Source organism: Wasmannia auropunctata, unplaced genomic scaffold (genome assembly GCF_000956235.1).
Source record: "Wasmannia auropunctata unplaced genomic scaffold, wasmannia.A_1.0 LD335994.1, whole genome shotgun sequence".
Lineage (NCBI taxonomy): Eukaryota > Metazoa > Arthropoda > Insecta > Hymenoptera > Formicidae > Wasmannia > Wasmannia auropunctata.
In genome coordinates, this window is record NW_012026896.1 from 472,277 (window position 1) to 493,888 (window position 21,612).

General features: G+C 42.6%; 1 protein-coding gene and 1 non-coding gene across 2 annotated transcripts; both read right to left on the bottom strand.

Moving 5' to 3' along the window:
* Positions 1–871: 871 nt before the first annotated feature.
* On the bottom strand, positions 872–20,836 carry LOC105453809 (ETS translocation variant 1). Its single transcript, XM_011696018.1, has 9 exons — positions 20,783–20,836; positions 15,595–15,706; positions 11,816–11,869; positions 10,650–10,709; positions 7,740–7,884; positions 7,014–7,144; positions 1,829–2,346; positions 1,409–1,745; positions 872–1,296 (listed from the first exon to the last, which is right to left on the bottom strand). Exons 1-9 carry the CDS (start codon positions 20,834–20,836, stop codon positions 872–874), a joined length of 1,836 nt encoding a protein of 611 aa, XP_011694320.1.
* On the bottom strand, positions 11,597–11,669 carry Trnak-uuu. The gene has a single exon. It is a non-coding gene; the product is annotated as a tRNA-Lys (tRNA).
* Positions 20,837–21,612: the final 776 nt, after the last annotated feature.

Here is a 21,612-nt window from a genome sequence, read left to right on the forward strand (position 1 = left end):
GATCGCGCACTTGCGTCACATGCGCATCGTCGGGGACGGCGCGAGGAGAGGATGATTCTATCGTATGACTTAATATTTGTGGATTTTTTCGGGATTACGAGCTCATGTTTCGCAAGGTGCGATGTAAATTCCCACGGCTACACATTCACGCTTTCTATATGTATATGTCCTTCGTGCCTTTATTTCTCGGTTCCCGCTGTCAATGGAACAGATTTAGGATAATAGTGTTGTGTCAAAGAGTTGCATTAACTCTTATGGAACTTATATTATTTATTACTTTCTATCATTTATGCTCGATGAGTCGTTAATGACTAGTCGATCTGTAAGTAAAAAACACAAGTCACATATCGTATTTTTAATAATCGTCTTATTGATAAGATTTATTTAATATTTATAAAATAAATTACAACCGCGATAAACTACTAGAACACGCGCACAGTAACGATCGGAGATAACGCATTGACGCGAATCGAATAGCGTTTTTCACTGGTGCGCACTGAGTGCACACTTTTCGAGAGCAACATTGGGCTTTTCAGTGCGCACGAAATCGGTGCGCGCTGTTTCACTGGAAGACTTGATGCCGAGTTTTTGCATTTCGGTGCAGAAACTCGGCACGAGCTCCAAGCGACGATGTCGGTGCAATGTCGGTTCCTCCCCAGTGAAAGACGCTAGAAAAGGAGTTCGCACTCAAACAAATTTTATTAATCTATCTCCAGGAGAGTCTGATAAATCGGCGCGGGAAAATAAGTGCTATTTACAATACCACGTACGCTCCAGACGACTCGCCCCGATTCGAGGATCGTTAAGCATGATGACCGATGGGAGATCTCCCCTCGAATAATATGCAAACAACAGATTCGATCACATTTATTTAACAGACGCAGCTTCCGACGCCTAAACACGTGTACGGTGCCTGCTCGAGCTTCGAGCTCGCCGCGCCGTCCAATATCGAGGATTGCGACGGCAGGGCCGGGGCTGGTAATTGCGATCTCTGCACGCTGTCGTAGGGTATCGACGCGGGCTCCCGATCCCTGCTGGTGCTCTCCGCTTCCTGGGTATACGAGTCCCTCGGTGGCGGTTCCTGCGCCTTCGAATCGAACGGGGCTTCGTGCGACGACAATCGACTGTAGTTCAGGAAGGTCTCGGTGTAACTCGGCGCCGGATGATGATGGTGGTGATGGTGATTGCTGCCGTACTGATGGGGGTAATGGGGGTGATATCTGCTCGACGGCGTTTTGAAGCCGTCGTTACCGCCGAGGTACTGATGCAAATGATGGAGACTGGAAGGCCCGTACACTGTATGGGAAGTAAATTGAATTAAAATTAATTTAATTCCTCGTGAATACTTTCGTCCAATTTGAAATTCGTTTTATGGATTCGACGAAATAATTCATGTCAAGTCTAATACCTGCGGCGGTATTCGAGTACATAGCGAAAACCGCGTCGCTATACCCCGCGGCGGGATGCTTCATCAAATCTGGAACTTCGTTCCCGCCCGCTCCTTTCCCGGGCACCGCATGGCTCCGCACCATACTACTTGAAACTTCTCCGCTAATCCCCGAAGACGCGCCGGTACCGTACGCCATATTGAAGAGCGCTTCCGGATCGCAGACGAACTTATACACGTATCGCTCGCCGGCGACCTTCTGCATTATGCCCTTCTCGTAGTAGTATCTCAACGAACGGCTCAGCTTGTCGTAATTCATGGCCGGCCTGTTTTTCTGGACGCCCCATCTTCGTGCCACCTGCCGACACACCTCCAGTCACTTAAAAATTATAAAACTCAAGAAAATAATTAAAACTCTTCTTGAGCGCGTTTTCTACGAACCTCCTCCGGTTCGATTAGCTTGAACTCCATCCCACGTCCGGTCCACGCGATGCAAGGCGCATTCGCGGGGTCGTCGAGCAGAGCTACGAGGAACTGCCACAATTGCAGGGAGCCACGTCGTTGCTGCTGATAACCGACGGCGACGTCGCTCCATGCGGACACGCCGGTCGCCGACGACGGCCTCTTGTTGATGTGGTCCGGGTTCCAGGTCGAGACGGGCGAGCCCTTCTTCTGGTAACAGCCGTTCTGCCGATCCCAGGACGAGCTCCTGGGATCCAGCTGCGTGCCGAGTTCCGTCCAGGTCGGCGTGCCGCTTCTCTTCGCGTAAGCCTCGGAATTCCAGTTCTCCTGTCGCGGCAGAAACGTCTCGGAGGAGACAGAGAAGGTCGACTGCCATTGAGAGGTCGAGGAAGAGGCGCTGGCCGGACGACTGGACGGCGGCGACGATCCTCTGTGATCCCTTGTCACGTTCCCATACTGTTGCTGCTGTTGGCGTTGCGGATAAATTAAGCTGCTCGCTGTAAGAAGATGCAGCGTGATTCTAGAATCAGTATCATCTCTGTCACGATAATTTGATTTTAAATTAGATCGCGGACGTCAGTTTTTGATGCTTGATACACAGCCTCTCGGAGCCATAAGTTTAAAGCATCCCCAATTTATTGCGTTTTCTTGAAAAGGACGGCAATAAAAGCCGGAGGATTAAAAAAATGTCAAAAGTGTTATGAAAATAAATATTATAATATTTTATTATTTTTTTAATAAAAAACTTTTTAAATTTATTTTTTATTAAATATAAAACCTCGAACGAATTTGTGAGAATGCTTTATATGTATTTATATGGTTGTATTTATCACTAATTTAGACGTTTGACAAATATTCCTACGGTATAACGATAAATATCTAAATAAACTTTAAAAATAATCTAATCAATACGCAATCAAGTCCGCGAAGTGCGAATTTATGCTTCAGCGTGTACAAAGATATTTCAAGCCCCCATACTTCTGCAATCGCGCACGTAAGACGAAGGCGTCACAACGTAGAGAGACGCGGGAAAAGCATCGGATTATCCGCGGGCGTTTTTTTTTTCGCGAGGGAAGAGGAAGAGGACGTAGAGGAGAGAAAGAGAGTCGAGGAAGAAATTCTCGAGAGGACAAAAAGCGCGTTCCGTATTACCGATTGCACTCACGCGCCAGGCCGGTTGAAGCGCTCTCGTCACACAAATATCGGCAGGAAATTGGTGGATATTCAAAGCCCACCGGGGGCTGGAACCCGCGCGCGCGAGATGGTGCCCCCTGAAATATCGAAAGCCGAGAGAGCTCGCGCGATATGTATATTAATCGGGCCGCGTTTCTCTCTCGCTCTCTCTTTCCCTCTCTTACTCTCGGGGGCTGCCGCCGCCAATCCCCCGCCCTCTCATCCCCGCGTCGACTTCGCGGTACCGAAAGAGCCATTCTCGGGTCGTAATCCGGTTACGCTCCAAGTCGCGCGTGGGGAATATTGAAAAATTGAGGAGTCGCGCGCGCGATCGTGGAGAGCGCCCCGATAAACGTTGTTTGCAAGCGACGTCGCGATGCATCCGACGACGAGAGCTGAAGGGCCATCGGAAGCGACGCCGAAAACGGCGAGGAAGCGACGCAAACTCTTTCCGCCGGACGGTGCATCGGTGAAAATGATTTTTTCGAATCTTGTCGCGTGGATGGGAATACGTCGCGTGAGATATCGTTCAATTCAGACCGTTTAAAGAGGAACAATACGCAAAGATGTGTTCGACGACTATTAAAATTTGTTACCGTGGTATCAAGATTGCAAGAAGTCGCGTCTCGTCACGGATTGGCATGAAACAACGATTTTTTCATCATTGATAAGCTTCCGCGAGCTCGAACTTGTAATGAGATGTGCTGGCAGAGGAGCTTGACGGAAGGTCAATCGCGCTTCAACCCGCGCGTTTTGGCGAACGTAGAACGAATCTCGGACGGGGAATCAGAAGGGAGCCGAAAGCTCTGGGGCCAATCTGGCATTCTCGAAAAGCAGAGAGAGAGAGAGAGAGAGAGGAAGAGAGAGAGCGCCAGGGGGTGGCGAAAGGGGTTGACCTCAGCCTGCGAGCCAGAGCGCGGACCAGAGGCTTTGCGGGTGGTTTTAGATTAAAATTAATCGCGAGCTGATGAAACCGGTGGCGATGTACCACCACCGAGGGAGAGGCCGGAGAAGGGTTGAATTCAGGACTGGTCATAGGGGCGGCGGAACACGACGGCTGGTGCGGCGGCAGCGGCGGTGGCGGCGGCGGGGTGGGCTCGGCTCTACGGAAAAGAGGATGGCTTCCACTCTCGTCCACTCTCAGACGAGGAGAAACGCGTTTTGCCGCCGCACTGCTCTTCCTCCCTTTTCCGTGCGCCCGCGCGCTATCTTTCTCTCTCTCTCTCTCTCTCTCTCTTTCTCTTTTGCTTTTTCTCCTCTCTTCTGCCTCGCTGATCCTCGAATTCCGGCATAGTGCTCGGTTAATAATGCAAGCTCTATTTTCCACCCACCTGACGAGCAGCGAAACCTGACGAGCTCGCCTTGTCCTTTCCCGAGAGCGTGCGGGAAAATGCTCTCGTTTTGCCGTATTCCATCGTCCGTTTCAGCGTACGCTTCTTTTTTTCTTTGCCGGCCGAAATATTTACCGCGACACGTGAATCAAAGATAGACCCGAATGAGCGCGAATGGAAGGTCTCTCGCTTGACGAATTTTCCGCGTACACGCGGAAATATGAGAGAGAGAGAGAGAGAGAGAGAGAGAGAGAGAGAGAGAGAGAGGGAGAATACGCGGGAGTGGACTCTGTGTGGGCAGCATGGACCGTATCGCGATCTGTAATCCACGTAATCCTCTGCTCGTATTAATTAGTGGAACTGTTGAAACCAATCGGTATCCATTAACCGGTTATTACTATTCCGCGCTCTCGACGCTATCGCTCCCCGAATTGTTTGTCCCCTCTAAACGAGATGATCTCGATTATCTCATACCTTTTCTAAATATTTCTCTGCCCGATACACCGCGCCGTTTGGAAATTTAACGAATTTTTTTTGCGATACGCATTTCTACGCGAATAACACAATAAAATGTATCGATCGATGACAATTTTTCTTTTTTTTTAAATGTATTTTTATTTAAGAATAAAGGATACACTCGAAACACTCAAGTGTTCTAGCGCGTAAAACGCGAGAAACGGTTTTTCCGCTTTGGAAAATAAAGTGAGTGATCGTAAGTAGATTGCGGGATATCGATACGGGCGATAGGGAATGTATCCTATTATTAACCTAAACTACGTGTAAATAATTAAAACGGCTTAATGGTAGGGAGAATTACGCGAAGAGAAGCACGAGCATAATCCCAGGTGACTTGGTAGTAGGCGGGTAGTATCGCGTATACAGTGTCGAGCCGGTGGATATATATAGCCGTAACCGAGTTCCTAAAGGATTCGGCCCCGTGATTGTATGTGTGCGTGAATAAAGGAAGACTAATCGGTCTGATTACAAAGCATGAGCTTGCAGCCCCTCGACCCCGACTCTACCTTTTATGGACGGGACGAGTGGCGGCGGTAGGCGGTGATGCGTATTTTCGTTCCTAGTTCACAGCCTATTAGATAATGAGCGTTTCGATAGAAAAACCATAATTATTGTCGCTGAAATATTTCGATGGTCCGTGTTGCACGTATTCTCGCGATTAAAATAGTGATTAAAATAACATGCGAATGTAAATTTATTCATGTAGGATTTACTTTTATTAATTATCGTTACAATAATCAATAAAAAAAGGTATATTATTTTGATGATTTTTTTTATTTTTCAACAAATGCGCGCTTGCAGGACTATTTACACTGAAAAAGATATGTTTTTCAGTGATTCCATCACTCCTCAATTTTTAGAAACTTTGTTTTTAATTTCTTAACAACGCAAATTCGTAATAAACATAATATGTAACTGTAATAAATTTAAATATTTTTTTATAATATACAAAAAATAAATGTGATATTAAAAAGTCCATTTTATCGTTTATGTAAAATTTAAAACAATAAAATTTTTATTGTGGTAGGATTTAATGCTAAAAAATTATTATAATAGAAGAAATGGAAAATATAATAATAATTAAAACCTTATTCTTTATAAAATAAGAAGAAACAGTTAAAAATTGTCCTTTGTAGAATTAAAAAAAAGTGATTTCTCAAAGTCTGTGATCGAACTTTTTTAATCTTATATTTTTTTCAGCAGTTAAAAATACATAAGAACTATTATCCAGATGTTGAAAAACTTTGTAAGTTATAATGTAATCAATGTGATAAACGTTTTATTACTGAAAATTTCTTAATTTTTGTTTTAACGAGTAAGAAAAGGATTCTCGAAGAACTCAAGCTGTAGTATGGTAGTACCACTGAAAACACTGTTAATCCTGCATCGAAAATCTTGTCTGCACTGCACGGGTCACGAGAGAGAGAAAGCTTTCGACTTACATTTTCCCCGGGGGATCTCTAGTCTCGCGCGCGCGCTCTTTTCTTTCTTTCGGCAACTTTTGCTGGAATCTGCAAGACGCTCGCCATAGCTTTCGACTTGAAAGCATCGTTTAATTATTCAATTTACGCATGCTCAGTCACGCGTGAGTCCATTGCATTAGTCGCGGAGCCTCGCAGCGATCGTAGGAAATGTCGGCTCTCAGAGGTAATTGTTTACTTTAGTAAACATTTTCGCAAAATGGCACATGCAAAATGCAATTTATAATAAACACAAAACAAATCTAAACCCCTCCAACGAAGACATTCTGCATCCTCCCCGTTAATTCGCTATACTGGGTCTCTTGAATTTTTGTTATTGCCTGCATCTTAACGATCGCAAAGAGGCTAGACACGAGGAACAATTAACGACAGCGCGGACCGATCATTATCGTAGCTGTGTATCGGAGCTGTGGGGTTTCCTCTCAAAGAGCTAATCGGAAGTCGACTCGATTAATGGACAGCGGTACCCTCGTTGTACCCCTCCCCCTCGATTATTTATGGACTCCATGGGGTGGAATAACGCCACGTGGATCCCTTTATACTGGGATTTGTCACGGCGATGGATTTTCGTACGGAGATAAAAGTCAGCGGGCCGCGTATTTCTTCTCGATACCGACTATACTAAACGTGTCATCATCGCACGAATATCTCTTTCTCTCTTACCGTTCTCCTGAGACGTTGCGGATGATATGTTCGTTATGGGAAGTGGCTCCACGTAGCTTCGGTCCGTCGGTTCTTCCTTCACGGCGACGTCCTTCGTGCTCTTACTGGCCGGCCCGTTTATCTTTCGAGTTCTACGGACAAACACGCAAGATTTACGCGATTTCACAGATTTGCGTTTGACAGTTCGCGCGACGTTTCTTTCTTACAATTAGATTTATGATTTACACGATGCTTTTTTTGCTAGCAACTAACGTACTAATTTTCTAACGAACTAGAAAGCTAAACAAAATGTAAGTCAATAAATTATCTTTCTAGCTGCTACCCTTACAGAAATTTAATACTGGAAGGACCGAATAATTACTTATTTTAAGTATTAACAGCACTAACAAACGGTATTTTTAATACTTAAAATAACTATTTAGTTCTTCCAGTGTTGAATTTCTGGAAGAGTTAAAAAAATATAATTTTAAATGTTTTTGGTAATTTTCTTTACAAAAATTTTATAGAATTAACTTTAATTATTAGCTGTGTAGAGAATTAATTTTTAATTTTATAACTGCGAGGTTTTAGTTCGCTAAAAAACTAGCACACTAATTGTTAATACAAAACCATCGTATAAATCTTATTCTTAAGGCAAGTGAATTATGTACATACAGATACTAGCATCTTATTTTATTATTCCAAAAAAAAAAAGAGAACAAACGATTGGCTTTCTCTGGAACTTACCCGAAGCAACGGTCCGAGTTGATTTCAAGGAAATCACTGTTTTGACCGTGCGCGACTGACACCGAGGTGGACTGATACTGGGGATGATAATTGCCACTGTCGTCGTTTCTCGTGCAATTGCTCGATTCTTGCTTCACGCTCGCACCTGGCGCAAGCGAAACAATCGCATGAGACAACTGTCACAAAGTCACAATACATGGATCCTTTCGTACGAGCCTTTCTTTTATCGCGACATTAATGCCCGTCGTTAACGTTAATAAAAATCGAGAAACTGACTCAATGATTTTTACGACTCGCAGGCCTCTCTCCCCGCGTCGCATATCATTACTGTTTACCGAGTGCGTGGCGCACGATCGTTTTCTTCGGGACGATTCATACAACCGAAAGAACCCGGCGCGGCGGGGCGTCAGGACATAACGGCGCGTGTCGTACCGGAAGTGAAGACGCATCGCTGCAACGACACGTGAGAGAGGGTAGGTGGGGTCTAATGGGGTGCCGACGATTTTCGCGAGGGCGAGGGCTGCGCCCCCGGTAAGTCAAACAGGCTCCCGGGGCCGTGGGAAGCATAAGTCACAAGCCTCCGGCAATAATTGTATTTGTAAACATTGGAAGTTTACTGATAGGAAGAAGAGCACGTCGGTGCGCGCCAGGATAGATTGAATTATCTCGGCATATTGTATCGGCCGCGAAGATCTCGTAATAATTATTTTCCCTAGCGGCACTTTTGCTGTGCATCTCGCGGAGAGATAAATCATCGATAAACACGCTCGTGCGTTCTCAGAGTTAAACAATTGTAATCTTTACATGTTCTTTAACTAGGTGAAAGAAGTGTATTCTTTTTCAAAGAGAAAATTATTTTTATACTCAACGAACAATAATATTTTAATATTATTATATCAATAATATTGAGAATTTAATAAAAGAAGTTGTCTCTTTCCAAAGAGAACTTTTTTCATCCAAAAAAATATTCTTTAGCAGTACCTTTTTGATTCTAGAAGATTTTTCCTCTGATATTCGATCTCACAAGAAGATACTCTAAAATAGAGAAATATAATTTTTAATCAGTTTTAATCATACTTCATGTGTCCATTTTTTTAAATAAATGAATACGTGTTATACATAGAGAAATATGCTACATATAAGATCTTTTGTAAGATGTTTTCGTAGAAGAAATGCTAAGAAGAATTTCCCACATATAAATAGAATATTTTGTTCGGATGTTGGAACTTACTAAAAATTGTTCTCTTTTCAAAGAGAACACTTCTTATTAAGTTCTCAATATTATTCGTTAATTGAGTCTAAACTTGAGAAATTTTGGAGCACCATTGTTTAAAGATGTCGACGCTCCGTCTCGTGATGTTTTACATAAGGACCTATGGCAAGTACATACGAGCATGTATCTCTTCCCAAATGCGTCGCGAGCTACATATAATATTACGCGGAAGATACGCGGCCTGGGAATTGCGTGCTCGTGTGTGTGTTATGTATGTGTGTGAGCGCGGGCGCGCTTGCATGAGTGTGCACCGTCGGTGCGCATATAGACATTAGCTAGCCCCCGATTCCCTCTGGGTGTTTGCCCGCCCGGTTGAAATGTTCGACGATACGTTTGTTCAACGCTGCTCGACGCTGAATTACACGTATCGTGCGTCGCGAATTTTGCGCCCCGGAATAATGTAGACTGCGGGCCCGCCCGCGCTTCACGAAAAGGAGAACGTTCGGGAAAGTGCCGTCCGATTTTTGCCGGCTTATCACAATGATTCGCAGAAAAGGCGCGGCCGTATCGATAGCGATATTAATAAGCGCGCGGGAGCGGGGCGGAAGAGTAAGAGAGAGAGAAAAAGGAAACAAAAAGAAAACGGAACGAATCGCCGCTGGCTTAATATAAAGTGCTTACTCGCGTAATCCGATATCGATGATCGCCGAGGCGCCCCGTGTTGATTCTTTCCGCTTCTCTGTGCGCGCGCTACGCTTAAAAGAATTCTGCCCCGCGGGCATCTTCTCGCCGGTTTTTAATAAAGGGCCGATATTGCGCCCCGCCGCGCTGCGCGCCGGATTTGCGAGGTCGCCGCCGCGATTTTTAACAGTCGCGATTCACCATAGCGGGGAGGAAAAAACTCGGAAAAGCGGTTCGTCGGCTGACTCGCGGACGGGTGCAAAAAGGCCGTACGCCGAGCGGGAAAACCGCAAACGCGAGCGTGCGCGCGCGCGCGGAAAGTGTCGACGGCTAATTAAACATGCACGTGCGGTGTGTGTAACGTGTCGCTAATTGACTGTCGCCGATTACGCGACGGTTATACGTTAAATCGAGCGAGCGAACGGGTCATTCCATGAATTTAATTAATTAATTGTACGATCGTTCCTGATTATACTCGCTGCACAAAAGTGCTGCATCTCTCTGTTCCCCTCTTCCACGAACTGGAATTATCGTTTAGGGATTTCAACTCTCGATTCGACTCGGATTGCTTTATTTTTCAGAACAGTTTGCCGCGGGACGTTGGTCTCGAGGAGATTCGGGACCATCGTGCATCTTCGAGGTCTAGACCTCTCCTAACCCTGAGCGCGCGCGATAACAGACTTTCCAGCCAATTTCGAGACCGAACCATTCCGACGCGACGCGCGAAACACTTCCGCGCCGCTATACACGATTTCAGCGGGTGATTTCAGCGGAGATTGACATCCTGCAATCCTGTTCCGCGGATTCCAATCCCCGGGATTTATTTATCCCGGCCGAATTATCAGGCATCGCCGTATCGGCGCGTAGAGGTACGCGAGTGCGCGACGCGACGCGGCTAATGTGCGCCGTTATCTTTCCGCTACGGTCGATAGGATTAAACAGACGGGCGACCTAGCTGACGAATGGTTCGTGAAATGGCTTATTAACAAGAGCGAACAATGAAAATCAGCGCTTACTCGACATCTGGTGGAACTCGGGCACGTATTGCTCGCTGTCCTCGGTTTCGGAGCTGCTACCTGCGCGAAGAAGGCAATTATCAATGGTTAGCACAATTTGCGTTCAATTGAACAGCGAGATTAACGTCTACCGGTAGGATATATATATATATATATATATATATATATATGTATGTATATGTATAAAAAAAAATTCTCTGCTCGAATGTCTAACGAAAATGTCAAGCTTCCGTCCCGCGGTAAAATTATATAAAATCTTTCCCCCCCTTTGATCATCCGTTATATTACGCTCATCGCGTATTAAACCGCAGTTGGGCAAGGTAATTAAAATTAATGTTCCGAGCGAATAGTGGCTGCACGTAATTATCTTCGCTGGCGGCTTAGGGCTTTAATTTCGCGTTATCTCTCTAAATTCTAAAAATCAATACCGAGACTTCGCGGTTTTAATAATACTCCGATTTTTAGTAAATCTTATTAAATCCGTTTATCATTATTCTATAATCTATATAATTAATAATACAAGAAGATACGTAACAGTTTTATTTAACGTTATTCTTATATTTATTCTAATTGATTAAGTTGTATCTGAAAAATAGAAGTTTTCAAGAGTTTTTCCATCCTCGCAATGTGTGTATTCATTAAAACTTAACATCTCTACATTCTAAAAATCAATAACGAGATGTTGCGACTTTAATAACATTCCTATTTTTGGTAAATCTTTTAAGTCTTTATCATTATTATTCTACAAAATACTAAATAACTATGTAGAAAAATATTTAAGTTTGATTTAATGTCGTTGTCATATCCATATTCTAACTGCTTGGTTTGTATTGTCCGAAAAGTAAAGGTTTTTCCACACTTTTGCTATGCTACAAATTGAGTTTCAATAATGCGCGACGATATCATATTTTTACAAACGCTTTCGTGGTGATCGGAAAAAAAATAACCGCCCGAACAGGGACTCGAACCCTGGACCCTCAGATTAAAAGTCTGATGCTCTACCGACTGAGCTATCCGGGCTGACGGATGCGCTAGCGTAAAACGCCTATATTCGCCCGGAGTTCGCGTGACGTGCAACAAACAAATTAAATTATTATTATAAAAATTAATTGAAGCATTGTAACATATGCGTGTGCGATGGATAAAATTTAAACTGACGCACTCACCATCTTGCAGCCAGGGTTCTTGCCTGTATCCCTGCGGCATGTACAACTCGCTCCCTGTAATCAAAGTTAATTTTTCGAAAAAAAAACACATTAATTAATCGCGCTATTGATTGCGCGAATGAAAGCAAATAGCGGGAGGAAACGCAAATACAATTTGTTTGTGTGTAGCAGATGTTAGCAGTTGTATGTATGTAATATGTATGTCGAGCGCGGTGTTTGCCGTAGATTGACAGGACACGCGGAGCGCTTCCGTTATTTTTTTATTAATTATTAATACACGCGTGTTTATTCGATTCGTTCGATTACAAAAGACCAGTTACTTTCACGAAAAGAATAATTTTACTGAATCCAGATCTGAAAATAATTTTTGTTCAATATTCAAAATGATTTCGTGCGAAAGTCAAAGTGATTGCAAAATGTTTTATAGCAATGCTTATCAGTTTTAACATTACAACAAATTATTTTCAGATCTGTTTTTGGCAAAATTTTTAGATCTTTCAACAAAATTGTTCTTTTCGTGTTGATATGGAACATCGATCGGAGTGCGTATTCACTCACTGCGTCGGAATGAAACGCGCGAAAGAACGTCCTGAATCGTGAGAGATCCGCGCGCGAGAGGACAAAAGGGAGAAGGCCGCGAATGAATCACGGGGCAAAAACAAACCCTTCCGCGTGAACGGGCGCATAAGAATGCCACCGCGGAGGGGACTGGGGGGTGCGTTTAATGGGTCTCCTGGATTCGCCACGGGTAGCCACTCGGCGGTAACCTCGTTTCGTTCCACGGCAGAGAATCCAGTCCGATGCGAATCGAATTCACTTACGCCACAGCTCATTGCTCTCGGCTTGTTATACGATACTCCCTGCCGCAAAGACGCTACGAGTGTTCGGCAGTGCGTCTTTGGTTGTCGCATTAAATCCGCGCTCTGTCGCTCTCGCGAAAAAAAAAATTTACGATTGTAGAGCACGGATTGTGCGCGCATCAACTACGCGAGCTCTGCACGAAGAGAACGACTTTGCTGAAGTACACGGAAAGAACGATTTTGCTGGAAGGTCAAAATTGGATCTGAAAATAATTTTGTTGGAAACTCAAAAATGATAAGCATTGCTATAAAATATTTTGATATTTTAGCAAATGTTTGACTCTCCAACAAAATTATTTTGATTTCCGTGCAACAAAATTATTTTCAGATCCAATTTTGATTTTCCAGCAAAATCATCCTTCCCGTGTTGGCATATAAAAATTAGGTCACACACAAATTTAAAAACAATCACTCTGGACAATCAAAATTATTTTAATGATGCTCAAGCACGATGATACTGCTGCAAAAAGTTTTGATATTCTAGTTATTAGCTTGCGTCCAATATAATTATTTTGATGGTCGAATGTAATTTTCAGATCTGCAGCTGGTCTAATTTTTATATGTATACTTCAGCACAAAGCTGTTCTTTTCATATATGTAAATATTGCATAAAAATATTTTCACGATTTTGTCTCATTTTTCATAGAAAGAACGATTTTGCTTAAGTATCTAAAAATAATTAGCTAGATATAGATCTGAAAAAATAATTGTATTGGACCATCAAAATAATGTAGAAGAGAAATTATGTAGAAGATAAATAAAATAATTTATGTAGAACGCTCAAGCTTTGTTTAGAATGTCAAAACTTTTAGCAGTATCGCTTGAGTTTCCCTCATAACTATATATTTTGATGGTCTAACGGAAAATTATTTTCAGATCTCTTTTAGCAGTATCGCTTGAGTTTCCCCACATAACTATATATATTTTGATGGTCTAACAAAATTATTTTCAGATCTGTATTTAGTCAAAATTTTAGATACTTCAGTAAAATCATTCTTTCCGTGTAAAGATTCGATACTCTAATTAAATTTCGGATTTAATCAAACTTCACACTCGGAAACATATGTCGTGGAGGACGAAAAAGTCAAGACGTTACAATACCGCTTTCAGATACGCGGAATGTGAAAAGACGAACGAGAGAAGGAGAGGGAAGGGAGTAAGGAAAAAGAGAGAAAGAGAGGGAAAGAGAGCAAAGAACGATCAGCGGTACTTTCATCCGTCGCGGCGGCGTTTCAATATTTCTGAATCGTGTCGAAAAGTGGATCGAGCCCGGCGGGGAGGGGACGTAACGCGATTATGATAGAGAAATTGCGGCATTATAGGCAGTGATTGAGTTAGGTGGAGGTGGGTCCATCCCGAGCCGAGAGAGCGGGTGGCTTCACGCCGTGGCATGCCAATGCTAGATATAAAGTGTCAATCACTGCAGCCAGACGCCGGCTGGGGTTGTTCGGTGATTCTCCTCGATGGGGACACCAAGGAGAATGGCGGGAGAAGGGGGGGAGGCAGGGGTTCCACTGCGCGAGGACACCCCAGGGAAGTCTTTGCGGTGATAACACGTCACTTATTGAATCTCGGAATTGACGTCGCGCGTTTCTGGGTCAAGGCTGGGACGCGCGTTCGGGAAGAGATGTGATCGCGAAAGAGGAATTAATCGGGGCGCGAATTAATCCGTGGTATCGCGGAGTTGAGAGAACGTTTCGCGACTCGTTCTAAAATCTCTGTATCTGTACACGGAAAAAAATAACGTTGTGTTAATAGCATTAGTCGATAGCAGTCTAAAAATAATCTTGTACATTCGATATCGATATTAATGAAACCAATAATATTTTGTTAAAACAAGAGCATGACGTGTTTGCTTTGTTAATATAGTCATTGATAAATAAGATTGATATTAATAAGATTATTTTTCAATTAAATGCCGGCTAATGCTATTAAATATTAATATCATTTTTTTCCGATCTCAATATCCACAATCAGAAGAAGCAGCACTTATCAGATAAACGCGATAGCTTTTAAAGTAGAAGACACCGTCGTCGACATCATCATTCGATTGGGGGAATCGAAGAATCAAGATACGATCGGACCGTGCAAATTGATGCCAAGAAAATATTCGCGTTGATTACCAAAGGCTTTCGTACACATATTTTCGGCGTCGGAAACACAGCGCGTTTTGCTGGCGAAATGCCGGCTATTCAGAAAACATTTCGGGCCGAGTAATTGACGAGCAGGTACTCCGCGCGGGTACCCCAGGATTGTCTCGGGCGATGCAACCGCGCGTCTCGCCGCGGCCTTTGGAAAATAATGTCGTCGTTGATGCGACTATATAAAGATATCGACTCTCGACCGCCTGCGAGTGACAGGCTCTCTTCGGGGGGTATGGCTCTCACCCTCCCGGCCTCGTCTCTCTCTCTCTCTCTCTCTCTTCTTGCCGACGCTCCGTTTCGGGGTACACGTCCCCGCACGTGTTTCCTAAACGTTGCCCTTTCCTATGTGTGCGCCTCTCCTCGCGCGCGGTCGACACAGGCGCGACGCGGGTCTTCGTGTATCGAAAGCCTCGCCTGCGATGGAAACGCGACGTCTCCGAGCCGCGACGGTATCAAAGAGCTTCAAACGTCGAACGCGACGGGGGAATCGAAGAATCGACCGGGGCCTCTCTTCCTCTCCGCTCACCTTTTCCCTTGATTACACCCTCGCAAGTTCGTTAAGAACGTCAAGTTAAAACGTTAAAGTGACTCAGATATTTCTGCATAAATGCACTTTCTTTCAGAGGAATAAAGCGTCGAGAATGGTAACAAAATATATGGAAAATTTATTATAGGCTCGCGTGGATATTCCTCTTCGCTTATACGGATTTAAATTGAAAAACGTCGGATCGTGCTTATCAAGTCAAAATCCTTCATTAATGAAAATTCCACTCACCCGTGTGCAGCTTTTCATTGCTCGCCGTTTGAGACACTGGGTAGTTGCCGGGGCAATATTCGCTGGCCACCGTCTGAAGCGGCTCGGGCAGTCTGCCGAATCCGTTTCCGGGCTGCAGGGAACGCAACAGAAAGAATCATGGATTAGTGTAAGACACAGAGATTTAATAACATTGAAAAATGTTTCCTCCGAGAAATATGATTGCATCGCCAGGCAATCGATAGTCGATATTCGTTCGTCCAGTTGGTCCCGATATTACATGGAGAAAAATGATATTGATTTAACAGTCATTAACCAGCAGCAGCCTAATTGAAAATAATCTTGTTTATTCAATATCAGGATTAATAAAACAAATTTTATTAAAATAAGAGCATGGCGTATTTGTTTCATTCATTCTTTTATTGAATTAACAAGATTATTTTCAATTAGAAGCTGTCGGCTAATGCTGTTAATACAGCATCGTTTTTTTTCCCGTGTATGAAATAAATATTGGACGAATGTGAAAGAGAATGCAAGTGATTTCACAGAGCGATTGCGAGGCTCCGAGGCTCTTCAATATAGGAGCGCGAAAGACACACAGTGAGAAATAGAGGGTGAAGGGTAAGAGAGAGGAAGGCAAGAGGAAGACATCCGGTGAACGATTGGACGGTTTCCTCCTTGCGGGGCAATCTAGTGGTAAACTCAGTTACCGGTTTTGGGAATTTCGATAACGCAGACGTTGCCTTTGACTCCGTGAAATTTGACTATAAAGACTATGGGGAGTCGCAAGCTATCGCGTCGCGTAAATAAAAAAAAAATTTGTTTCCCGCGAAGGACTGCATTGTTTTGAAAAAAAATTCCGTCACGTGGAAATTAATTTCATAAAATGATAAAGCCATCAAAATGTCGAACTGTCCGTGAAATATAGTACGCAGCGTATACAATTTCCCTATGCTGGACATTTCTGTTGGAAAGTATATTGATATTAACGAGCATCCGGCGGAGTCACGCTGCTCAAAGTTTCATTATTTGTTCGTAATTTCTCCTCGAGATTTTCCTTTGATCGCAATTAATCGTCGTCCGCAATTAGTTGCCGCGATGGCACGGCGCCTGTAATCCGTGCGCTTCAACATAAATTTTAATTACATTCACTAATACCGCCTTAAATGTTTAATACGCCATGTCAATCCATTATGTATACATATTTACTGACGCAAAAACGATTCGCGAGAGACACGTAGAGTATTTCAATCACGCACGAAACAAGCGTTAATATTACGTACGCATTAAATTAACAAAAATCAAAATACTTGCATTAAAATTAACTAAAAAAAAATCTCGAGTCCAATATCTTGAGAATAACTGTATGATATGCATATCTGATATTTCGATTATATAATTAATGTTATGATTTGTGCTGCGTAATTATTTATAAATAACAGAAAAAGGAAGCATTTTTATAGTGGTTACAATTATATGAGTGACAACTATACAAGTTTTATTATGTAGAATTATTGTACGTAGTTAAATAAACTATTTTATAATTAACTCATTAATTATCTGTGGGTTACAAGTTATTAGTTTTTATAATTATTCAGCTTTTATAATTGTAATATAAAGTAATATATTCAACCATGTACACACACACACATTAATTTCACGTATAAAACTTGTATAATTTATGTCATTTACATAGTTATCACTACTATACTTTTTCTCTGAGTGGCGATCTTGCTGACAGATCGTTTTCACGATCGAGATAGTATTAAATCTGTTCTTTTAGCTGAATTTCTCAGCACCGTTCATATTTTCTCTTTATTCTTTAAAAAATCTTAAAAAATCTTTGTGGAAAGAAAGAGGAAAAATGAACCGCGCAAGATGTTCAGCTGAAAAGAACAGGCGAGTTGCGTCAGGCTGATCTTCCAACACATTGACATTTTTTTGTCGAGCACAGGATTTAACAGCGAATTGATCAGGCAATGACGCCTAAGTGGAAGGCGCAAACACACGGGAACGCGTACCATTTCATGTCTCGAGGCCTTTCCCATCCAGCGGATGTCGTTTTAGACGAATGCGTGCGCGAAGCATTCGGCACGCGAGTTTATGTATGCGCGCAGTTTATGCCTCTCTCGTGAAAACGAGATACCCACGAGACGAATCGGGGGGAACGCCCCGTCGTTCGCGGCGGGGTTACAGGGGTTCCCGACGCACGGCACCCCAAATCCAACGTTCTCCACCCTCGTAGTAATTGTGCACTTCGGTTCGGTTTATAATAAAGTCATCGGGCGGACGACACGTCGTCAAACTGTATCCCTTCCGTGATCACCCGACGGACTGGGAAGCTTAGATTTTAGAGATGAAGTATTGAGACAGTGATAAACGGTTGATAAAGAGGGAGAGATTAAAGATAAATTCCAGATTCTGCAATTCAAGAGGAAAATTAATGAAACATGCGTAAACCTAACTTATGCATGTTTCTACCAATGTAGATTAATTTTAATCTCTTTAATTCACTCGTTATCTTTTTCTAATTTTTAAAACTAAAAAAAGATCAAAAATTAAATTATATAATTCTTATTTCTTAGAAAGAGATAAAAAATAAGTTAACCTATTTTAAAATTAATCTGCATTGGAAGTAGACATTAGACAACCTATAATTCGTTTTGGAATCCAAGATAGAAATTCATAGTCTAAGAAATCTAAGATATTAGATATTATTAAAAACATTTAAGAAGAATCAAAATACAATACATACATATATTATAAAAAATACAATAAATATATTAAAATGCACGTATATCAAAAAGTGTGGCGCGTAAAATTAGAGATAGAATTCTATCCTAAAATCTGATGGGAATTACAAAAAGTTCAAAGTGAATTCAAGATATTTTTAACAATCCACATTTCGTGTGTGCCTTCGCGGGCAGATAAAAGGCGGCCAGAGCTTTCTTCTGCTAATTACGTGTCGATGGCAAGGGCGGTCAATTTTCCCAATCACAGGCGAGAACTCGCGTTACTTCGCCAAGAAAGTTTCCCCGCCGTCTTCCTACCCTTAGCGACCGACCGCGAAGATAATGACGACGGTGAACAACTGGGAAGGCGGACAATGCACGGCGAGAGGGACAGTAGAGGAAGAGATTTCGAGATTAAAGAACGCGTCGCACTCTGTGACGAAGTTTATCAGCTAATTGCTTCCCACAACGCCGGCGCTGCGCAAAGATCGCGCTGGCGGGATCGAAATTTTTGTTTTCGCCTCGTTTTCGTGTCGTGAGCAATGATACTGCACCGATCAAATGTCAATTAATTGAATTATATAAAAATAACACTTGTGAAAAAAATAGCATACGTGTAACATCACCCTGAAAAGTCTAGTGGTAATAACGAAGACTAGATTATAGTTACTAAAGCTTTGGTGAAATAATTTCAATCAAATATTCAGTTAATATAACAAAAATTAAAAACGCTAATTTTAATTTTTTTAATATTAATAACATTTAGTACTTATTATGAAACAATTGTTACCGTTATATGTTAAATAATGTTTACTAAATATTGCATTAACACTAAATTAAATATATTTTGTAGCTATTACTAGACTTTTTCTTCGGTGAATCAATATGCATGTGTAAAAAATATATCATTTATTTTGTTATACAACGAGAAGCCAATCAAGAAGGTGATTATTTGAAAGTGCTAAAGTTAGCTAGTTTAATATCAAGTTTATCGAGAGATCGATCAGGTGAGCAGCTAAACAAACCAGCACACGCCCCATCCCCGAGGAAGGCCACCCTAATCATGGGAAATTCGAGTGGTGACATATGCTATCTCTCGCGGCAGTCAATTAAACGGCGCCCGCCGCCGACGATCCGACGGCCGGGGACACCGCGTGTGTGGGAATCGGCCGATTTTTAGAGTCAACAAACATAAATCAAGTACTCCGCCAAGTCATCCCCTCTCCCGCGTCTCCCTATCCATTGACCACCCGCGGGTCCCGCGCGCATCGTGTCGTCACGGTGGTGGCACGCAACGCACGCACGTACGCACGCACGCGAGGAATAACGGCGACAATTACGTGTTTAGAGGACACAAAAGGGGTGGCACCCGTGGGACGAGCCATCGGAGCGTGGAGGCGCGTGCCGCGGCAATTCGCCACCCGACCGAGCGATCATCTCTCGAGTGGCCGCATTGTATCGCGCGATGACCCTGGACCTCGGCGCCGCTCTTTCGCCGAGGACTCCATTGTGTCGGCCCCGAAGGAAGTCGGACACGGATATCCGTATCAAACGGACCGGCTCTTAATGCGGCGATGCTTAATGGCTCTTAAACACCTTCGCGATCGAGAGAACGTTGATACTGCATCTTTTTGGACGCTGTTAACGTTAACAGCTGTTTCACAAGTTTAACCCGATAAAAAAAGTGTTAACAATGTGGTGAAGAAAACCAGTCGGATTTACTTATAATTCGGAAAAATAGATTATATATCAATTATCTAGTCTCTTTTTGGGTTCGCTTTATTTCTATAAAGCTAAATATGAAATAATTTCTTCTAGCTTCTGACTATTCCGTTTTATCTAATGAGATAATAATTAGTGAAATATCGCTATTACTGGCAAATTGCAAGGAAAAATATGTTTTATTGCCTACAAATAAATCATTATATACATATTTTTTTTTTCATGCGGTTTTATAATCTTGCTATTACCGATCCGAATTAAAATAAAAAATATATAAACTATAAACATAATTCAAAGATCAAACTTATTTTTTAATGCAATATTTCAACTTGATTCGACATATTAAAAAGAAAAATTTTTAGTGTTTAAGCTATCTATAAATTATCTGTTTATTTATTTTCATTTGTCGCACACAAGATTAAATCAAGTGTTATTAATTCAATTGATTTTCTAAGATGTTAATTTAAAAAAAAACGTTTTTTATCAAATAATAAAATCATAATGAATTAATTGCGCATCTTAACAAGACCTTAATAAGTCCAATACAAATCAATTAAATATTACAAATTGTGACCTGATTTTCTCTGAGATGATAATCTTTAAATATAAAAATACAGTTGCCTATCAATTAATAAATAAAAAACTGTTCCCTATCAATTAATAAACATCATAATAAACCCATTAATTATAATCTATACTATTAATAAAACCTTTACAAATTCAATCCTTTAAATAACAAATTTTTAACTATTTACCAAGCCCGTCAATTCCGTCGTCGCGGCAGGCACCTCCTGATCGGCAATATTCATCATAACTTCGCGGTCCGCCGTCGTTTCTTTCCCCGATCCTATCGCAGTCGAGCCGAAAAATTCCTCACTGTAGACGAAACGCTGAATTTCACCGATCCGAAATAAATTCGAAAAATAAAACGCGCAATCGAAATCGCGCGACTCGCGAGAGTCTCGTCGATCGCCGCCGGTGTGTTACAGCGCGAAGATCGAAGATAGCACTGAATCGGGTGATTTGATCTCGGCGCGAACAGAGGGGGTGAGCCATCCTCGCGGCCGGGGGTTGTGTCTCCGAGTCCCGGTGTACGCCCCCAGCGTGACGTAGGATTCAGTCCTGCGCGTATTTCACCTCCTTGCCAACCACTGCCTAACCGGGTGCTGGGCGGAGCCTTGAAACTCATTGGCGACACGCGAGCTCGCGATCAACGCGAGGGATGATGCTGGCAGCCGCGAACCTCCACGCCGCGAGAGAGGACCACGGGGTATCTCACGGCTCTCGAGCTCCGAGCAAATTCGATTCGATCGCCATCGAGATATTCGCGCCGCGCGAAAGAGACACACGTTACGTTTTAATAAAACTTTAAGCCAGCCTGGACCAACGTGCGCATTCGAGTGACTCGTACTGGTAATAAGCTCGTTGAGTAAACGTTAATTCTTTCTCTAAAGCGTACGCATCGCTATCTTAGAAAATCTTCGCAGATTTAGCGCGAATCTTAGCGAAAATTATTGCATCTGTATCCCGATAAATTTTGTATACACGGCCAAGTAATTGAAAATGTATATTACAAAATATAAAT

Coding starts and splice junctions, on each gene's coding strand:
- LOC105453809 (XM_011696018.1), bottom strand. CDS start 20,836: ATGAATATTGCCGATCAGGAGGTGCCTGCCGCGACGACGGAATTGACG. Junction 11,870..15,594: donor CAATGAAAAGCTGCACACGG/GTGAGTGGAATT, acceptor CTTTGATTACAG/GGAGCGAGTTGTACATGCCG. Junction 2,347..7,013: donor CGCAACGTCTCAGGAGAACG/GTAAGAGAGAAA, acceptor ATCTTCTTACAG/CGAGCAGCTTAATTTATCCG.